This window comes from Gymnodraco acuticeps, unplaced genomic scaffold (assembly GCF_902827175.1).
Source record: "Gymnodraco acuticeps unplaced genomic scaffold, fGymAcu1.1, whole genome shotgun sequence".
Taxonomy (NCBI): domain Eukaryota; kingdom Metazoa; phylum Chordata; class Actinopteri; order Perciformes; family Bathydraconidae; genus Gymnodraco; species Gymnodraco acuticeps.
Genome location: NW_022989977.1, coordinates 2,692,779 through 2,707,377, shown reverse-complemented (window position 1 = coordinate 2,707,377; position 14,599 = coordinate 2,692,779). Strand labels below are relative to the sequence as shown.

The 14,599-nt window shown below is 40.6% G+C and overlaps 1 protein-coding gene across 1 annotated transcript in view; it reads right to left on the bottom strand.

The window, feature by feature from the left end:
• The window catches only part of otud7b (OTU deubiquitinase 7B), a 50,169-nt gene that overhangs the window by 10,558 nt on the left and 25,012 nt on the right, over positions 1-14,599 (bottom strand). Inside the window, 5 exon segments of the mRNA XM_034211372.1 lie at positions 3,486-3,613; positions 4,769-4,870; positions 5,328-5,558; positions 6,399-6,569; positions 7,712-7,935. Coding sequence (XP_034067263.1) covers positions 3,486-3,613; positions 4,769-4,870; positions 5,328-5,558; positions 6,399-6,569; positions 7,712-7,796 — 717 coding nt within the window. The 5' untranslated portion in view covers positions 7,797-7,935.

Here is a 14,599-nt window from a genome sequence, read left to right as displayed (position 1 = left end):
GAGAGGGAGTGTCAAATGTCACAAATGCATGCATTGACGTTATGGCGTCTTACCACAAGGTTACATGCTAACAATTGAGGAAAGCATTTTCAATCCTCGCTGTATCACTCACACAGTAGCAACAGAATCTCCATTTAAGGAAAGAAGGAAACTGTTCATTAATCAATAACTTTCACAGTTTCACCCAATATTTTAATTCTGTAGCATTTTACACTCTATGGCTTTGTTTTGATTATAAATCCTGCACTCCTAACAGCACAGTCATGGCCATAAGACAGGAAAACATAGACATTTATTTTATGCATTTATAATACCAGGAAGAAAATAAGTAAGTTAGGAAGTATGGAAGTTTAATTTGTGACCTTTTTTCTCTTTTTTTTGTGCAAAAAATTGAATAAAAACATCTTTATTCAACTTTCTTCAAAGAACCCACAAGTATTTTCAATATTGGGAGAAAATAGGGGCTCAGAATGCTATTTGATATTGATCTATTTATATTTGTATAACCTCTAATTATAAGCTCTCTTGTCCTCTCCTCTGCTTTGTGTAAACAGCCTGAAGTTCAGTTGCAGTTTCACTGAATTTTTGTTAAATGACTGTCTGTCTCAGCCGAGTCATTCATGGCTCCCAGTTGCGCTGAGGAACGCAGCATGTCATGTTTTTCAAAGGATGTGGGTACATTTTAAATGAAACATGTAGAACACAGTGGCCGTTTCTCAATCTCGAGGATACTGGCTTCCAAGCCAATATTTCAAGGATGCTACGTCATCAAGTGGCGCAGCAGGACCGTTCCAATGTCCAGCATACTTGGACACTGGACGCTGCACAAGGTCAGAAACCAGAGGAGACTGTGAAGTCCACCGTAGACGGACAACTTTTGGACAAAATGTCCTCTCCATTAAAGGCAGCACTTTGTGGAATAGCCTCCCAACTGAGATACGGATTGTCCCACTCTCAATAGTTTTAAAGGTCAACTCAAAGAATGGTTGAGCAACAAACAGACGTCTAATCACCGCTAAATGCACTTTAACACAGGGGTCGTCTTGCACTTTATGTAGCTCTTTTATCTTATCTTTTCCCACACCACGTCGCTCCTCCGCTCCCTTCACTGGCTTCCGGTAACTGCTAGAATCCACTTCAAGACAATGGTACTTGCGTACCATGCTGCGAATGGATCTGTCCCTTCCTACATCCAGGACATGGTTAAACTGTACACCCCAGCGCGTGCACTCCGCTCTGCATCAGCCAAGCAGCTCGCTGCACCCTCACTGTGAGGGGGACCCAAGTTCCCATCAGCAAAAACACGTGGGTTTGCTATCCTGGCTCCAAAATGGTGGAATGAGCTCCCCATTGACATCAGGACAGCAGATAGCTTGCACATCTTCTGGCGCAAACTGAAAACTCATCTCTTTCGACTCCACTTCGAGCGATATAATTACTAACAAATAACTGCTAACAAAGCACTTATATACTAATAAAGGACTGGCTTATCTAAAGCCAGTTGAGTAGCACTTGAAATGTTTTAGCTCTATGAAACCTGATGTACTTATATGATTCTGTTTTCTTCAAGTGTGTGTCTTGTTGGTCGAATGCACTTATTGTAAGTCGCTTTGGATAAAAGCATCAGCTAAATGCAATGTAATGTAATGTAATCTTGCACTTTATATATCATAGCTGCTACAATGTACTGCCATGTGGTAAATACTTGTAAGCTGCTCATGCTCTTCCTGCATATCATGTATTTATTTTTGATATATATATAAATGTCATGTTCTTATATGTTGTATGTGACGGGACTACGGATGGAAATTAGCTCAAAGCTCAAATCCGGCTCATTTACACTTGTAAGCATTATTTTTGTTAAATGAAATAGATTAAATAAAACTACTTTGAGATCTGGTTAGTTTCCCTGACAGAGCGCAATTGAATTTGTATGGGTTGTGGGGTTCAGAGGCTTAACATTCTCTTCATATATAAATGTCCTAATTGACCTAAGCAGAATATTTAGACGAGAAAGCGTCCCAGCACAGCCACAGTCCTCTACCGCTCGCCACAGTGCAGCTCCACTGGAGCAAGTTTTGGTTTAAGTGATTTTCTTAAAGACACCTCTGTGGTAACTGTTGAAGAACATCAAGCAGTGATTCGTCTGACATCTCCTCTGTGGGTGTCTGCACGCTGCCTGCAACCACTTTACAAAACATACTCAGTGTGCTGCTACGCTGTCAGAGGGAGGAGAGGTATTTGGTTCTGTTAGAAAAAAGGTTCTAAAAATCTTTGTTTTGCCTTTGCAAAGTGTTGAAGTAAACAACTCAAACAGTCTCTCTCATGGGTTCTGATAAAGAGTATCAATACAAGGTGGAGATACCAGCACTTACAGATAATAAAGTCAAACAGTAGGGTTATGATAACACAATCTTAAAACCACAGTGTCAAAAACGGATGTTAAATGGCTCATGAAAATAAGTAACAGTGAACTGATATTACCCTTCTAAGAGTGAGAGGTTGTTGACCAAGAGAAGACAATCCATTTGAAGTATATGGAAAAAAAATTAACATTTGAATGCTGACAAACTTGTAGTGCAAACCTTTAAATGTTTGGTTGTTACAGCGGTTGGTGGCTACTTTATTAGGTACACCTGTACAATCAATGCAGTCCAATACAACTGTTCTGCAATAAAGTATTTATGAGGTATTTGTGTATAGAGTATTTCATTGAGGTCATATTTATTTGCAGTTTTTTTTAACTGGACTGGATTACGTTAGGAGTTGTCCTCTGTCGTTGATTTTAAAATGTATACTAGAAAAAAAGGCTCTCAATAAAATGTAACACAGTACAAACCCACTACTAACTATCACCTCAACAACAGACATAACTGAATTCACGCATTTCCAAAAAAAACGTAATACTAGAAACTTTGTAGAGGTAGTGTAGGGAATAAAGTGGTTGCATAGCTTTCTGATTAATGTTACAGTCATGCTAAAGCACAACCTCTGATGGATATAACACGCATTTCTTCATAGGCCTGATGGTCAAAACATATCTACAGCTATAAATACTTGCATACTGCTACAGAATTACTAAAGGCATGAAGCAACTGACTTCATGCAACTAGTACACCAAATGACCCAGTATTCTGTCCTCAATCTAGGCTGTGGTTATTATGCACAATTACTGGAAATCACTGAGATTTGAACAAAGTTTACAGCGACCTAATGCTGTCCTGCCTGTCTCTGTTATTGTTTCCATTGTTTTGGATCAGCTGGCATTACATGGAACACAGAAAACAAACGCACCACAGTGAGCTGTTGCCATGCAAGAGACTTCAGGCATTTAAAGGCCTTTACTTGTGCATTGTGTCTGTATATCGCATTCAAGTAAAACAGCTTTCCTGACTCCACCAGCTTCTCCACGCTTTACACTAGCCCTGCCCTCATCACAGAGTTTCAAACATGACCTAGAGAAATGTTCCGCCTCTACAACAGACCTCTTTGTTCTGCTGGGTCTGCTGCCACCTCCACCTGCGCTTCAGTGCCTCTCGCTCCAACCCGTGATCCATCAGCGCATACAGGGACTTCCGCAGCATCAGGTCCCGGTCGTGAAAACCCCACATACCTGCACCAAAAACACAATCAAACAATCAAAATATTGTGTATAATGGTTTGGTTTGTAATTAAGAGTTTCAAGAGCTTTTTTGGAATTGTACAGATCTAACTGTTGACAACCATTCTCCATTTAAAAGAGCAGAATTAATGAATAAACTGAGAAACAAAAAATAGTTAAAGTTAAATAGTTAAAGTGGGTGCTGGTACCGTCAGAAAACTGTAAACCCCTACACATATTTGCAGATGAAAATAACTGAAGCACTTTTATTTATGTTAAATTGTACCCCTGTTAGTGAAAATGTGTTTTGCCTTCAAGTGGCAAAACAGAGCATTTCAAAATGACAACTGCGTCTTCAGATTTCTTCAGAGCCTACGACAAGCCACACATTTAGTGACTTTTTCAGACCATCAGGGAAAAGCAAGACATATTTTGAAATATGTTATATTGTTATTTATTCCCAAAAGTGGTCAGAGTAACCCCAGCACAGATTTACTCCCCCTCCCCTCGCTGCAATGGACACAACCAGGAAGCTTATTGCCATTAAATGCATGATGATGTCAATAATATGCAAATCGGTGTATGGCGTTATCGGACAAGTGTTTGATCTTTTTGAGCTAATGCTATTTACTTTCATACGAAAAGAGTGAGAAAAACACAGCACAGGTAGCACTGCATTTTGTTTCCCAAAGCTTTGTAAAGCACATCGAGGCTTCCTTTTCACAAGAGATTGTACCCGGTAGCAGACAGAATTACATATTGAAAGCGAGGTAGACAAATGTAACGCCGATGGTGACCAGCATTTTATAGCCATTACACTTTGCAATCAATATTTTTACATTGATAAGTTAGAGCAAATAATTACAAGCTATTTTAACTCTATAATGTAAGCCTCGAATCTTTTTTGAAACACATTAAGCACATTAATATTACATTCCCATCCACTACTGAGGAAAACAACAATGTCTTCAGAGATGCATTGGTTAGGATATTATTAATTTTCTGTGCTCGGGCTAAGTGAACTACGAGGGCTAAGTGAACGTGCATTGCAACATTGTAAAATGCAATTAGTGCTTAAACCATCAATCAAGCTCCCTCAATGAATGCTAATGGAGTGTGAAACTGCGCTGTATTAGGGTCTTGTTTAAAAAGGTCGGTGATACTCACCGAGCGAGGCGGCGTGTAACAGGCAATTTCCATCTCCGCTTGTTGCCAGAGGCAGCAGATTCTGACAGTTTGAAACCACTTTGGTCCACCAGTTTAGTCGCCCTGCAGGCAAACAGGAAAAACTTAACCTTCTTGTTTTTAAAACAAATATGGCACAGTATACATTTAAATACAATTGCTGTGGTACTTCCAGATGGAAAAAATGAAGAGGTTTGGATACTGTATTGAAACCAGATTTTCATGCTGGAAAAATGATATCACATAACTCTTTCATGTTAGCATTCATTCTTTAAACCTTTGCTTTTCCTGTTGAGACATGTAACAACGTCAAGTGTGAGATATTGAAATCTTAATTTATGTCAGTACATATTTGACAATATGATATGTATCGACACGATTATCCAATATGTGCTAATATCGTTGAGTGTATTAACTATGTATCTACAGAAAATGCATGCTATGTCATGAAACAATAAAAACAGCTGTGTCATTCAACCAGCAAGCATTGCATACAAATCATACAAATGTCATTTGCGGGTTGATGTTCATTTTATCTCACCAGCATGCTCCAAGGCCACCATCATGGACTGCTCGATGAGGTCCCTCTCGATGAAGCCCCGGAAGTCGTCCCGGTACACGGTGAGGTCTGGTAGTTGGAAAGTGCAGAGGGGCGTGTCCAGAAGCGGCTCGGTGCTGCTCCCTGCAGTGCTCGAGACGTGAGAGCGCGCCAGGGACACGATGGTGGAACTGGCGTGGGAGATTCCCCTCGACAGACGCTTCTCTGTAGCAGCTAACACACAATGGCAGAGGATGTAGAGAAAAGGTGGTAAATAAGAATATTTTAAAAAATATTAGTTACTCCTGATTATCAGTGTTGGGAAGTAAATTAATTAAAGTAGAAAATTAATATATGGATTATCCAATATGTGTGCAGATGACACAAGTGTAATTAAATTAGTTACAAATCAAAATGTTGGTGATTTTTCTCTATTTGGAAAAAACAAAAAGTTTATTTGATCTGTTGCTTTTTACCTTTTTTGGCTGTACAAGCAGTTTTTAAAGAAAAAGCGTGTCAGCAAAGCAGTCAACAAATGTTTAGTGCAACACCATCAGATGTTAGAACTTTTAAAAGGAGCTACTTTATTCATGTGGCAGTATGCGCTAAAATCTTTCATTGTTGCTTTTAATTGGTTCTGCTCTTTAAAAATGCACCACCTCTTGTCTGCTAATGAAATCAATGTGAAGTGCCCTAAGCAAGTGGAGCAGTGGACCATGCCAAGGCAGTTGGCCATGCTGTTGCACAAAAACTCAAAAAGTGTTCAAATGGTTAACAATTACAAGTCAGAAAGTAACTTTTTAACATTGTGATGATTTTCTGAGCTTGCTTTTGTCGCGTTATACCAGCGTGCATCCTCCTTCAACATTCCTTACTGACCTCAGCACTTTAAAACTGGTTCTATTTTATTGTATTTACTTGCACTATTTTATCCGTTTTATTGTGTTGCACTGTTGGAGGAGCCTGTGACCTAAGATTTTCATCGACATAACTACACTGTAACTATGTACGTATGACAATAAAAGCCTTGAATCCTTAAATACTACTACTTAAACGAAATCTCATTTGCCTCACCTTGCACCACCTCATCCTGGCGGTGGAGTATTGGCCGCCCTACCCTGGCCATCTCCTTTTCGGGTTGCAGATACGTCCTGTCCTCTGTGAATGAATACATCAGGTTCCCAGCATGCACCTGTCGTAGCTGTTCAAAGTCACTGAGGGCAGCAGTGAAATCCCAGTTCTTGCCTACAGACGGAGAGAGGCACAGGAAGAACATCTGTCAGCCACCAGCGTGACAACCTGAGTCTTGTTTCTGCGTCGAGCAAATGACACGTACCTAATGAGTTTAAATATTTACAACCGGCCAATGCGACCATAACCTGTCTTATCTTATGTAAAGGCCACCGGCACATTCCTTTGCTTGGGTAAATATCAGAATTTGGAGCACGCCTTGCCGGCTTGATGCCGTTCACTGCATTACATTTTTAACCCATTCTCCTATCTGCAACTGGTGGTGCTGCTAGGCAACAGGAGTGCTGATGACTCCAGATATACCTTGCGTCTGTTAGTGTATGATGCCCAATTAACAGTAACAAGCCAGAAGTACTGACTGAGACAACGGTCAATTTGTCGGCTGCTCTGAACATCACCAGCTGTCAGCTTCACACAACCCCCCCCCCTTCATTTTATAGTTGTGTAAGGAACGAAAGCAGCAGATACTAAATTAAAGTACAAAAACAAGAGGGGATCAAAGTGTATATTCATTTTACACAGTTGGTAAAGATATAACTGATTTGAAAATATTTCCTCATTGACTATATGACTGTATAGATTTGGTCAAACTCCATTGAACACTCCAAGTTGTATTGTTATGAAGATTGTGCAACTTACAATGTGTCAATAACATCAATGTATAGACTTAATGACATGGGACCCACTGCATCATTCTAAATATGTACTGAAGTTTCTATGTTTCATTCATAATGTTGATATTGCAATTTTAAAACGATATTTGAAAGCAAGTTTTTTATGTCCGATTACCAGGGTTAAACTTTTGGCTGCGTTGAATTGTCACTGACATGCATGACCCAAGCCTTTCCTATAACTTCAGATTCATAATTTCAAAAGTCAAATGTATCAAAAAACATAATTCACTGCAGCTGCTTATCATCCATCTAACACCATAAATTACATTTATATAACCAAAATAACTAAACCCCCCTCGCCTATTGTTAAGGGTAAGGACATCATAAAATACATTAAGAAAGCCTCTTAGAATGTAAAACAATGACATTCAGTACAGCCTTGAGGACATTTTAAAAAACTTTTCCAGATGTTCTTTGTCTTAAGACCAGTGATATTTTGTTTTTGAATAATTAAATTCTTACCCTCGAGCAGATCTCTGGCCAATCCTGGTTCAGCTCCAGTGGAACGGACAAAGTCGGATAGGACTGCGTCCATATCCACGGTCATGTGATCATGAATTCACCAGGTTGCGGGTTGTATCAAAGCAGAAAAAAAAATAAACAAACACGGACTCTGCTCTTCCTGACGGGGCAGCAGGGGGAGGGGTGAGGCACTCCTCTGCCGTGTGCTATTCAATCTGCCACACCTGTGAAGAGAAATGAGATTACATTTAAATAACCTGCAGGTATTAACTCATCAGGAGTGAGTTTGAAATGGATGAAAGAGATGCAACAGTGAATGACAGACACACTGATATAAATGTTCAAATGCAAGCATGTTGTGACCTGGTTACTTTTGAACTTGACACCTTTTCAGTCATCCAAGTCAACAGCTGTGGCACACAATGTGAACAGGTCTCACAAACGGTTTGCTTGGATTTGCATTGAAACCCTTATATATACAGTCTATGATTGAAACATATTAAAAGTCAAACTACACATGCGGGGTAGCTGCTGTCAGGCGCGCGATATCTGTCATGTGGGAGACATTACTGTGCGCTTTCCGTCATTATCCTGTTTTTGTGAACACTACCTTTTATAATTAGCTGTTATAAATTCAGAAAATCTGTCACAATACTAGTTGAGGCAAAACATTGCCTCAACTCGTTTATTTTCTTTCAAATGTATACTCGAGACCAAAGTGCATGATTGCAGTCTTCAGATATGAACTGTTGTATGTAAACAGACAAGAGTTTCATTCTGCCAGAGAAACAGGTCATGAAGGGTCTGAGCAGAAGCACTTTAACCATGTGCATCATCCTTTTGGACCTGTCTGCTGCATTCGACACGGTGAATCATCAGATCCTCCTTCGCACTCTCCTAGAACTTGGAGTTTCAGGCTCTCCACTTTCCCTCATCACCTCATACCTCAAAGACCGCACCTACAGGGTTACTTGGAGAGGGTCGGAGTCCGACCTTTGTCAATTAACTACAGGGGTCCCTCAGGGCTCTGTTCTTGGTCCCCTCCTCTTCTCCTTGTACACAAACTCGCTCGGATCTGTCATTAGCCCGCATGGTTTTTCATACCACTGCTACGCTGACGACACCCAATGAATTCTGTCCTTTCCCCGCTCAGAGACCCAGGTCGTCGCACGCATCTCTGCTTGTCTAGCTGACATCTCTCAGTGGATGTCTGCTCACCACCTCAAGCTCAACCTTGACAAGACTGAACTGCTTTTCCTTCCGGGAAAAGATTGTCCCACTCTTGACCTAACAATCAACATCGGCACCTCTGTTGTTTCCCCGACTCAGACTGCAAGGAATCTGGGTGTGACCCTAGATAACAACCTGTCCTTTCACTGCAAACATCGCTGCTACAACCCGTTGCTGCAGATACACGCTTTACAACATCAGGAAGATACGTCCCCAGCTGACACAGAAAGCGACAGAACTTCTGGTCCAGACTCTCGTCATCTCACGCCTAGACTACTGCAACTCCCTCCTGGCTGGTCTACCTGCATGTGCCATCCGACCTCTGCAGCTCATCCAGAATGCAGCGGCTCGTCTGGTCTTCAACCTTCCTAAATTCTCCCACACCACTCCGCTCTTCCGCTCCCTTCACTGGCTTCCAGTAACTGCTAGAATCTACTTCAAGACAATGGTACTTCCGTACCATGCTGCGAATGGATCTGGCCCTTCCTACATCCAGGACATGGTTAAACCGTACACCCCGGCACGTGCACTCCGCTCTGCATCAACCAAACAGCTCGCTGCACCCTCGCTGCGAAGGGGACCCAAGTTCCCATCAGCAAAAACAAGTGGGTTTGCTATCCTGGCTCCAAGATGGTGGAATGAGCTCCCCATTGAAATCAGGACAGCAGATAGCTTACACACCTTCCGGCGCAGACTGAAAACTCATCTCTTTCGACTCCACTTCGAGCGATAGAATTATTAACAAAGCACTTATATACTAATAAAGGACTGGCTTATCTAAAGCCAGTTTAGTAGCACTTGAAATGTTTTAGCTCTATGAAGCCTGATGTACTTATATGATTCTGTTTTCTTCAAGTTTGTATTTTGTTTGTCGAACGCACTTATTGTAAGTCGCTTTGGATAAAAGCGTCAGCTAAATGCAATGTAATGTAATGTAATGAGAAAGCAAGTGCAGAATTCAGCTAACAGCCATGATGAAGTCGGTTTCACAGTCAATCGGAGATAATCAAATCATAATCTGATGTAAAATGCTAATATTTGCCAATTTAGGGAATGTTAGTTGGATAAAGGAATATAACCATGGATATTTCAAGTAATTAGATCTCAATGTCAAATAAATGTTAAAGTCAATGTGAGGAAACAGAACTCCTTCAGTGAGGCTCCTTTGAAATCAATTAGATGATTTTACTCTTCAGATTTCAACGGCAGATCCTAAAGACCAGCATCAATTGGACAGTGAAATCAATACAGAAACATTATCAAGACTGAGGGGAAAAAAGAGTCAGCATCAATGGGCCGTTGACACAAAGGATTTAAAGGGCAATCGATGCACGTCCAGACAAAAGCCGTGCATCAAAGTAGCTCTGGCTAAAAGACGTACTTTTGGTGCCAAGCTAAAACTAAAAGCCTGTATTTTACCAGTAAAATTATTCTGAGTGAGCATACACTTTCTCAGCAGTGCTTTGAAGCACATTCAAAGTGTGTTCTCTTTGTACTTCCTTAGCACTTTGCTGTGCTATCATCCTTTTCACAGCAATTCAACATCTAGTAGGTGTATATAATATTCTTTACTGGTACGTGCAGGTCAAAAGGCAAATAACACCTTTCATGTTAGGGCTACAACACCAAATGGAAATGTGAGCACTGTTATCAACCATGAGTATTAGTTTTAGAGAAGAATATGACGGGGCAGCATTTTACAAACCAATAAAGGGGTTTAAATACATCCAACATGTAGTCAGCTCAGAAACACAGACAATGTTTTCTTGATGTTTTAATGACAAAATTGCTGTGAACAATCAGAAAGCTATCCAGTCTTTATGCTGCTTTGAAGTGCATAACTGCCTGATCCAATTTTTGCCTGTTTTTTATTTTTGTAAATCTACCTACAGTCATCTATTCCCATCCGTCCCATGGCTCATCCACCACCCAGTGTTCCTGCTTCATCTCTGACTCAGTGAAGCCGCTCCACTGCGTCTGATGAGTCACGAGTTGACTCTTCTTACACCTCTCCATCCTTGTCTTGCTTTGTGCTCTGCCTACCTCCCCCAGTTCCTCAATCATTATAACAGTAAAAGCCACACTAGCACGCAGGGGAGGAACATACGTTAGTACAAAAGGCCTTTCTCAGCCAGCGGAGTATTTCTAGTATTCTCTGAAAAGTCAGGCATTCAGCAGCCTCCTCTGCAGAGTCTTCTTACATTCCTGTCAATTATGCGATAATCAGGTCTACTGATCACATACAGAACTACTTAAAGAGGGGGCCATTCAACCATTAAAACAAAAAGACTGTTAAAGACATAACTCAGACAGTATAACATTGAGGCATGGGTTAGGCCGTGTTCTGACAGATAAAAGCACTGACTGCATAAAAAACAAAACAAAAAAATACTTTGGATTAGGTATGGAAGATGTTATATGAACCAGTCCTATAAGTCCAATTTGTTCATGGACAAACACTTTTTTAAATAACGAAGTTAAACCAATAGGGGCTTTTGTTTGACTTGTATTGGGCACTGCTCTGGGTTTGTATGTGGTTCACTGTGTTGTTGTAAAAACCAATGCGAGGGTCAACTTTGGGAACTGGCCTTTTTAATTATTATCTTTTACGAGAGACTCTCAGTCTTATTTAAATGAATGAGGGGCCTGAGTTTCCTTTGAATATATCATCCATTTTGAAAGAACATGTTGTACATTTAGAAGTTAAATGCAGCAAAAAAGCAACATTTCTAAGCGAACCTAGAGCTAGCACGGAGATCCTCCCACACTGAGGGGCTGTGCCTGAAATACCAACCAGGGCCACAGTGCACCACAGGAAAGAGAAAGGTGTGGTGGATTTAAAACACAAAACTAACCAGAGAGAATCATTGCAAAATGAAAAATTGGCACAATACCTCAGTTATCTTGTTTTTGTATTGTTGAGAGCCAAAAGTGTTAATGAAAATAGCATTTCAGGATCAAGAATGATTAACTAATTATATTGGGAGAGAAATTATTCTCAGTATTCATGTTCATTCGTCCAAAGGCTTTAGCTAAATCCAGCCTCTGCCTGGAACTCGGGGTTCTAAGTGAAGCCATCCATAAATATGATTTTTTTTCCTGATTATTCTTTTATTTGGTCTATTGACTACAAATCCTGGCACTGACAACACAAGGCTCTGTTTAAGGGCAATGGAAGTGAAGGGAAGTGGACAGAAAGTACCAACACAGACTAACAAAAGGCTGTTGTCACTGTGGGCCTGTAACATCAGCCATTCCTGTGAACCCACTCTGATGCGTTTGATATAATGTCACATAGCTCTCCTTCAAAAACACAAACAATGACTTGTTTTTTGAGAAATGGACAGATTGTGCCCCATAATACCTCTATTGTGACACCATAAAATCTAATATCTGTACGCACAGGGAGAATAAGGTTGGAAAGTTGTCGCTACGTGCTATGGTTACTTCCTACAATGTGCTAAAAGTGTAATAATGTACAGTCCTTAATACTGTGTAATATCGCATGAAATATTAGGCGCTTTCACGCCGGAGTACTTTTCCCTTTTAGTTCCGATAGTTCCTGGGATTTTGCGTTCACACCAAAAAGAGAACTTAGTTCATGAGAACTTTCCCCCCCTTTTCAGTCCCTGCTTGAGAACAGGTACTTTCCGGGGGAGAAAAAAGTTCCAATTTCTGATTGGCTGGGCGAATTGCGAACCACGCCACGTAAAACTTGGAAAGGTTTTGTGTTTTGTGGGTTTTTGTATTGCTGGCATTAGCATTATTAGCATTAGCATTAGCCCTGCGCACCAACGGAGAGAGAATAACTTATGGCGACACAAAAAAAAAACATGGGAGCGGTGGAGTGATGAGGAGGTGTCAGCGTTCTAGCGATTTACTCGGAGTTACAGTCCCAAACTCCGGGGACTTCGGGTGGCAGTATACGCCGTGAAGTTGTTTGCGGCGGCCTGCCAGTAAACCCAAAGCAGAAGAAGAAGAAGTGACGTCAGCGGCTTCATTTGCGTAATCTTCCCTCAGAGACTTATTCCGGTGTGAACGCGATCTGCTCTTTAGTTCCATGGGGGAACTAAGTGCTGGGAACTAAGTACGGCAAAGTACTTGGTGTGAAAGCAGCTATTATGACAATAGTGAAGATGTGGGAGGCTACAGGTTCCTCAAATGAAAGATATATGTGTTGGTGGGTAAATATGCTGTGGACTAGAATCCACATTCCAAGGAAAAAGATGAAATTCCTGTACACACATATCACCTCTGCATCTGTTTATTTAAAAAGAGTCAACGTTTAGGTTACAAGGACCTTCCTCAAGACAACGATAACGTGAAACATTGCTTCAATAGAGCAGACGAAAAGAGTTTGTAGATTGCTTTTAGGGAAATTACAATAGAGCCAATGTTCACCTCACATGTCAAGGTATTTGAATAGCAAAGCGACATGGAGATAAAAAAAACACATTATAAAGTGTTTTTCAATGCCATCAAAATCGGACTTCTTTATTTATCCATATACAAAAATCAATACAAGAAAGATGCTATGTGGATCACTGGCTAACGTTTACAGTGCTGCTGCCAACATGGGGCAGTCAGTGATTTGTGTCTAGGATGGCTGAGCTTTTGTCTGGCAGGAGGGCTTACGTAACAGGAGCTGCTGACAACACGTGGGTGCTGAGCTGAGGCTGGGAGAATGGCCTGGATCACTGAGAGAGACAGAGAGGTCACCGCTGCCCACTGTGTCAGCCCCACGGTGGGCTGAGAGGGTCAATGTACCGCCGGGACTGGGAACACAAGTTTGTTTTGCTAGCCCTCAGATCATTTATGAAGAAGACATGTTCACAGTCTTCTTGTGGACTGCATGTCTTCAGATTAGAGATGTGACCTATGTTCATAACTGGAGAAACAGCTGCTGTTGACTGATCAAAGAAGAACTACTTCGAGTTTAGAGACATCATCATTTTCCAAGGAAATTCAACAAACATAAGTATCTAGCCAGACAGAAAAAGCAACAATGGTCTATCATTGTGACAATTCATTTGTCCACCTTTTAACCCTAACCCTTTTAACCATAACCCCTAACCCTAAGAATTGTATGTACACATGTAATGACCTTAACTTGGTCAACACAAAGGGACATAAAGATATTCTTATTTTTCTAAATATTACATAAACGTTGCTCTTCTGTTTGCTGCAATTTTTCAAATTCAAAGCTTCATTCGTGAAACCTTAATAGAGGTTTCAAATGTGTTTAAAGAGACTTTCCATACAGCCCTAGACTAAGCTAAAATGGCAAATAATTCCCCAAGACAGGTTGTTGAGAAAAAGAGATGTGTAAGAATCTCCCATGCTGAATGCTGGAACAGCGGATACAGCTATGTAACCAAGCAGTAAAACACCAACAAGACATTTTTAGATGTGACTTGCAAAAAAAGCTAGCCTAGTTCTGAATCACAGCCCACATGTCCAATTTTCATTTGAACAAAAACAAAATCATGTTATATAAAAGCTAAAAGAAATAAACATATAGGCAATTTACTCTGCTGTCATTGCTACACTAACACTATTAATATTTATATTTACGATTATATTTTCTATTGATGCTTTATTAAGCATGGTATAACTCTTCACTTTTAATTGTTTGACGTTTGTTGCAATTTCCATGTG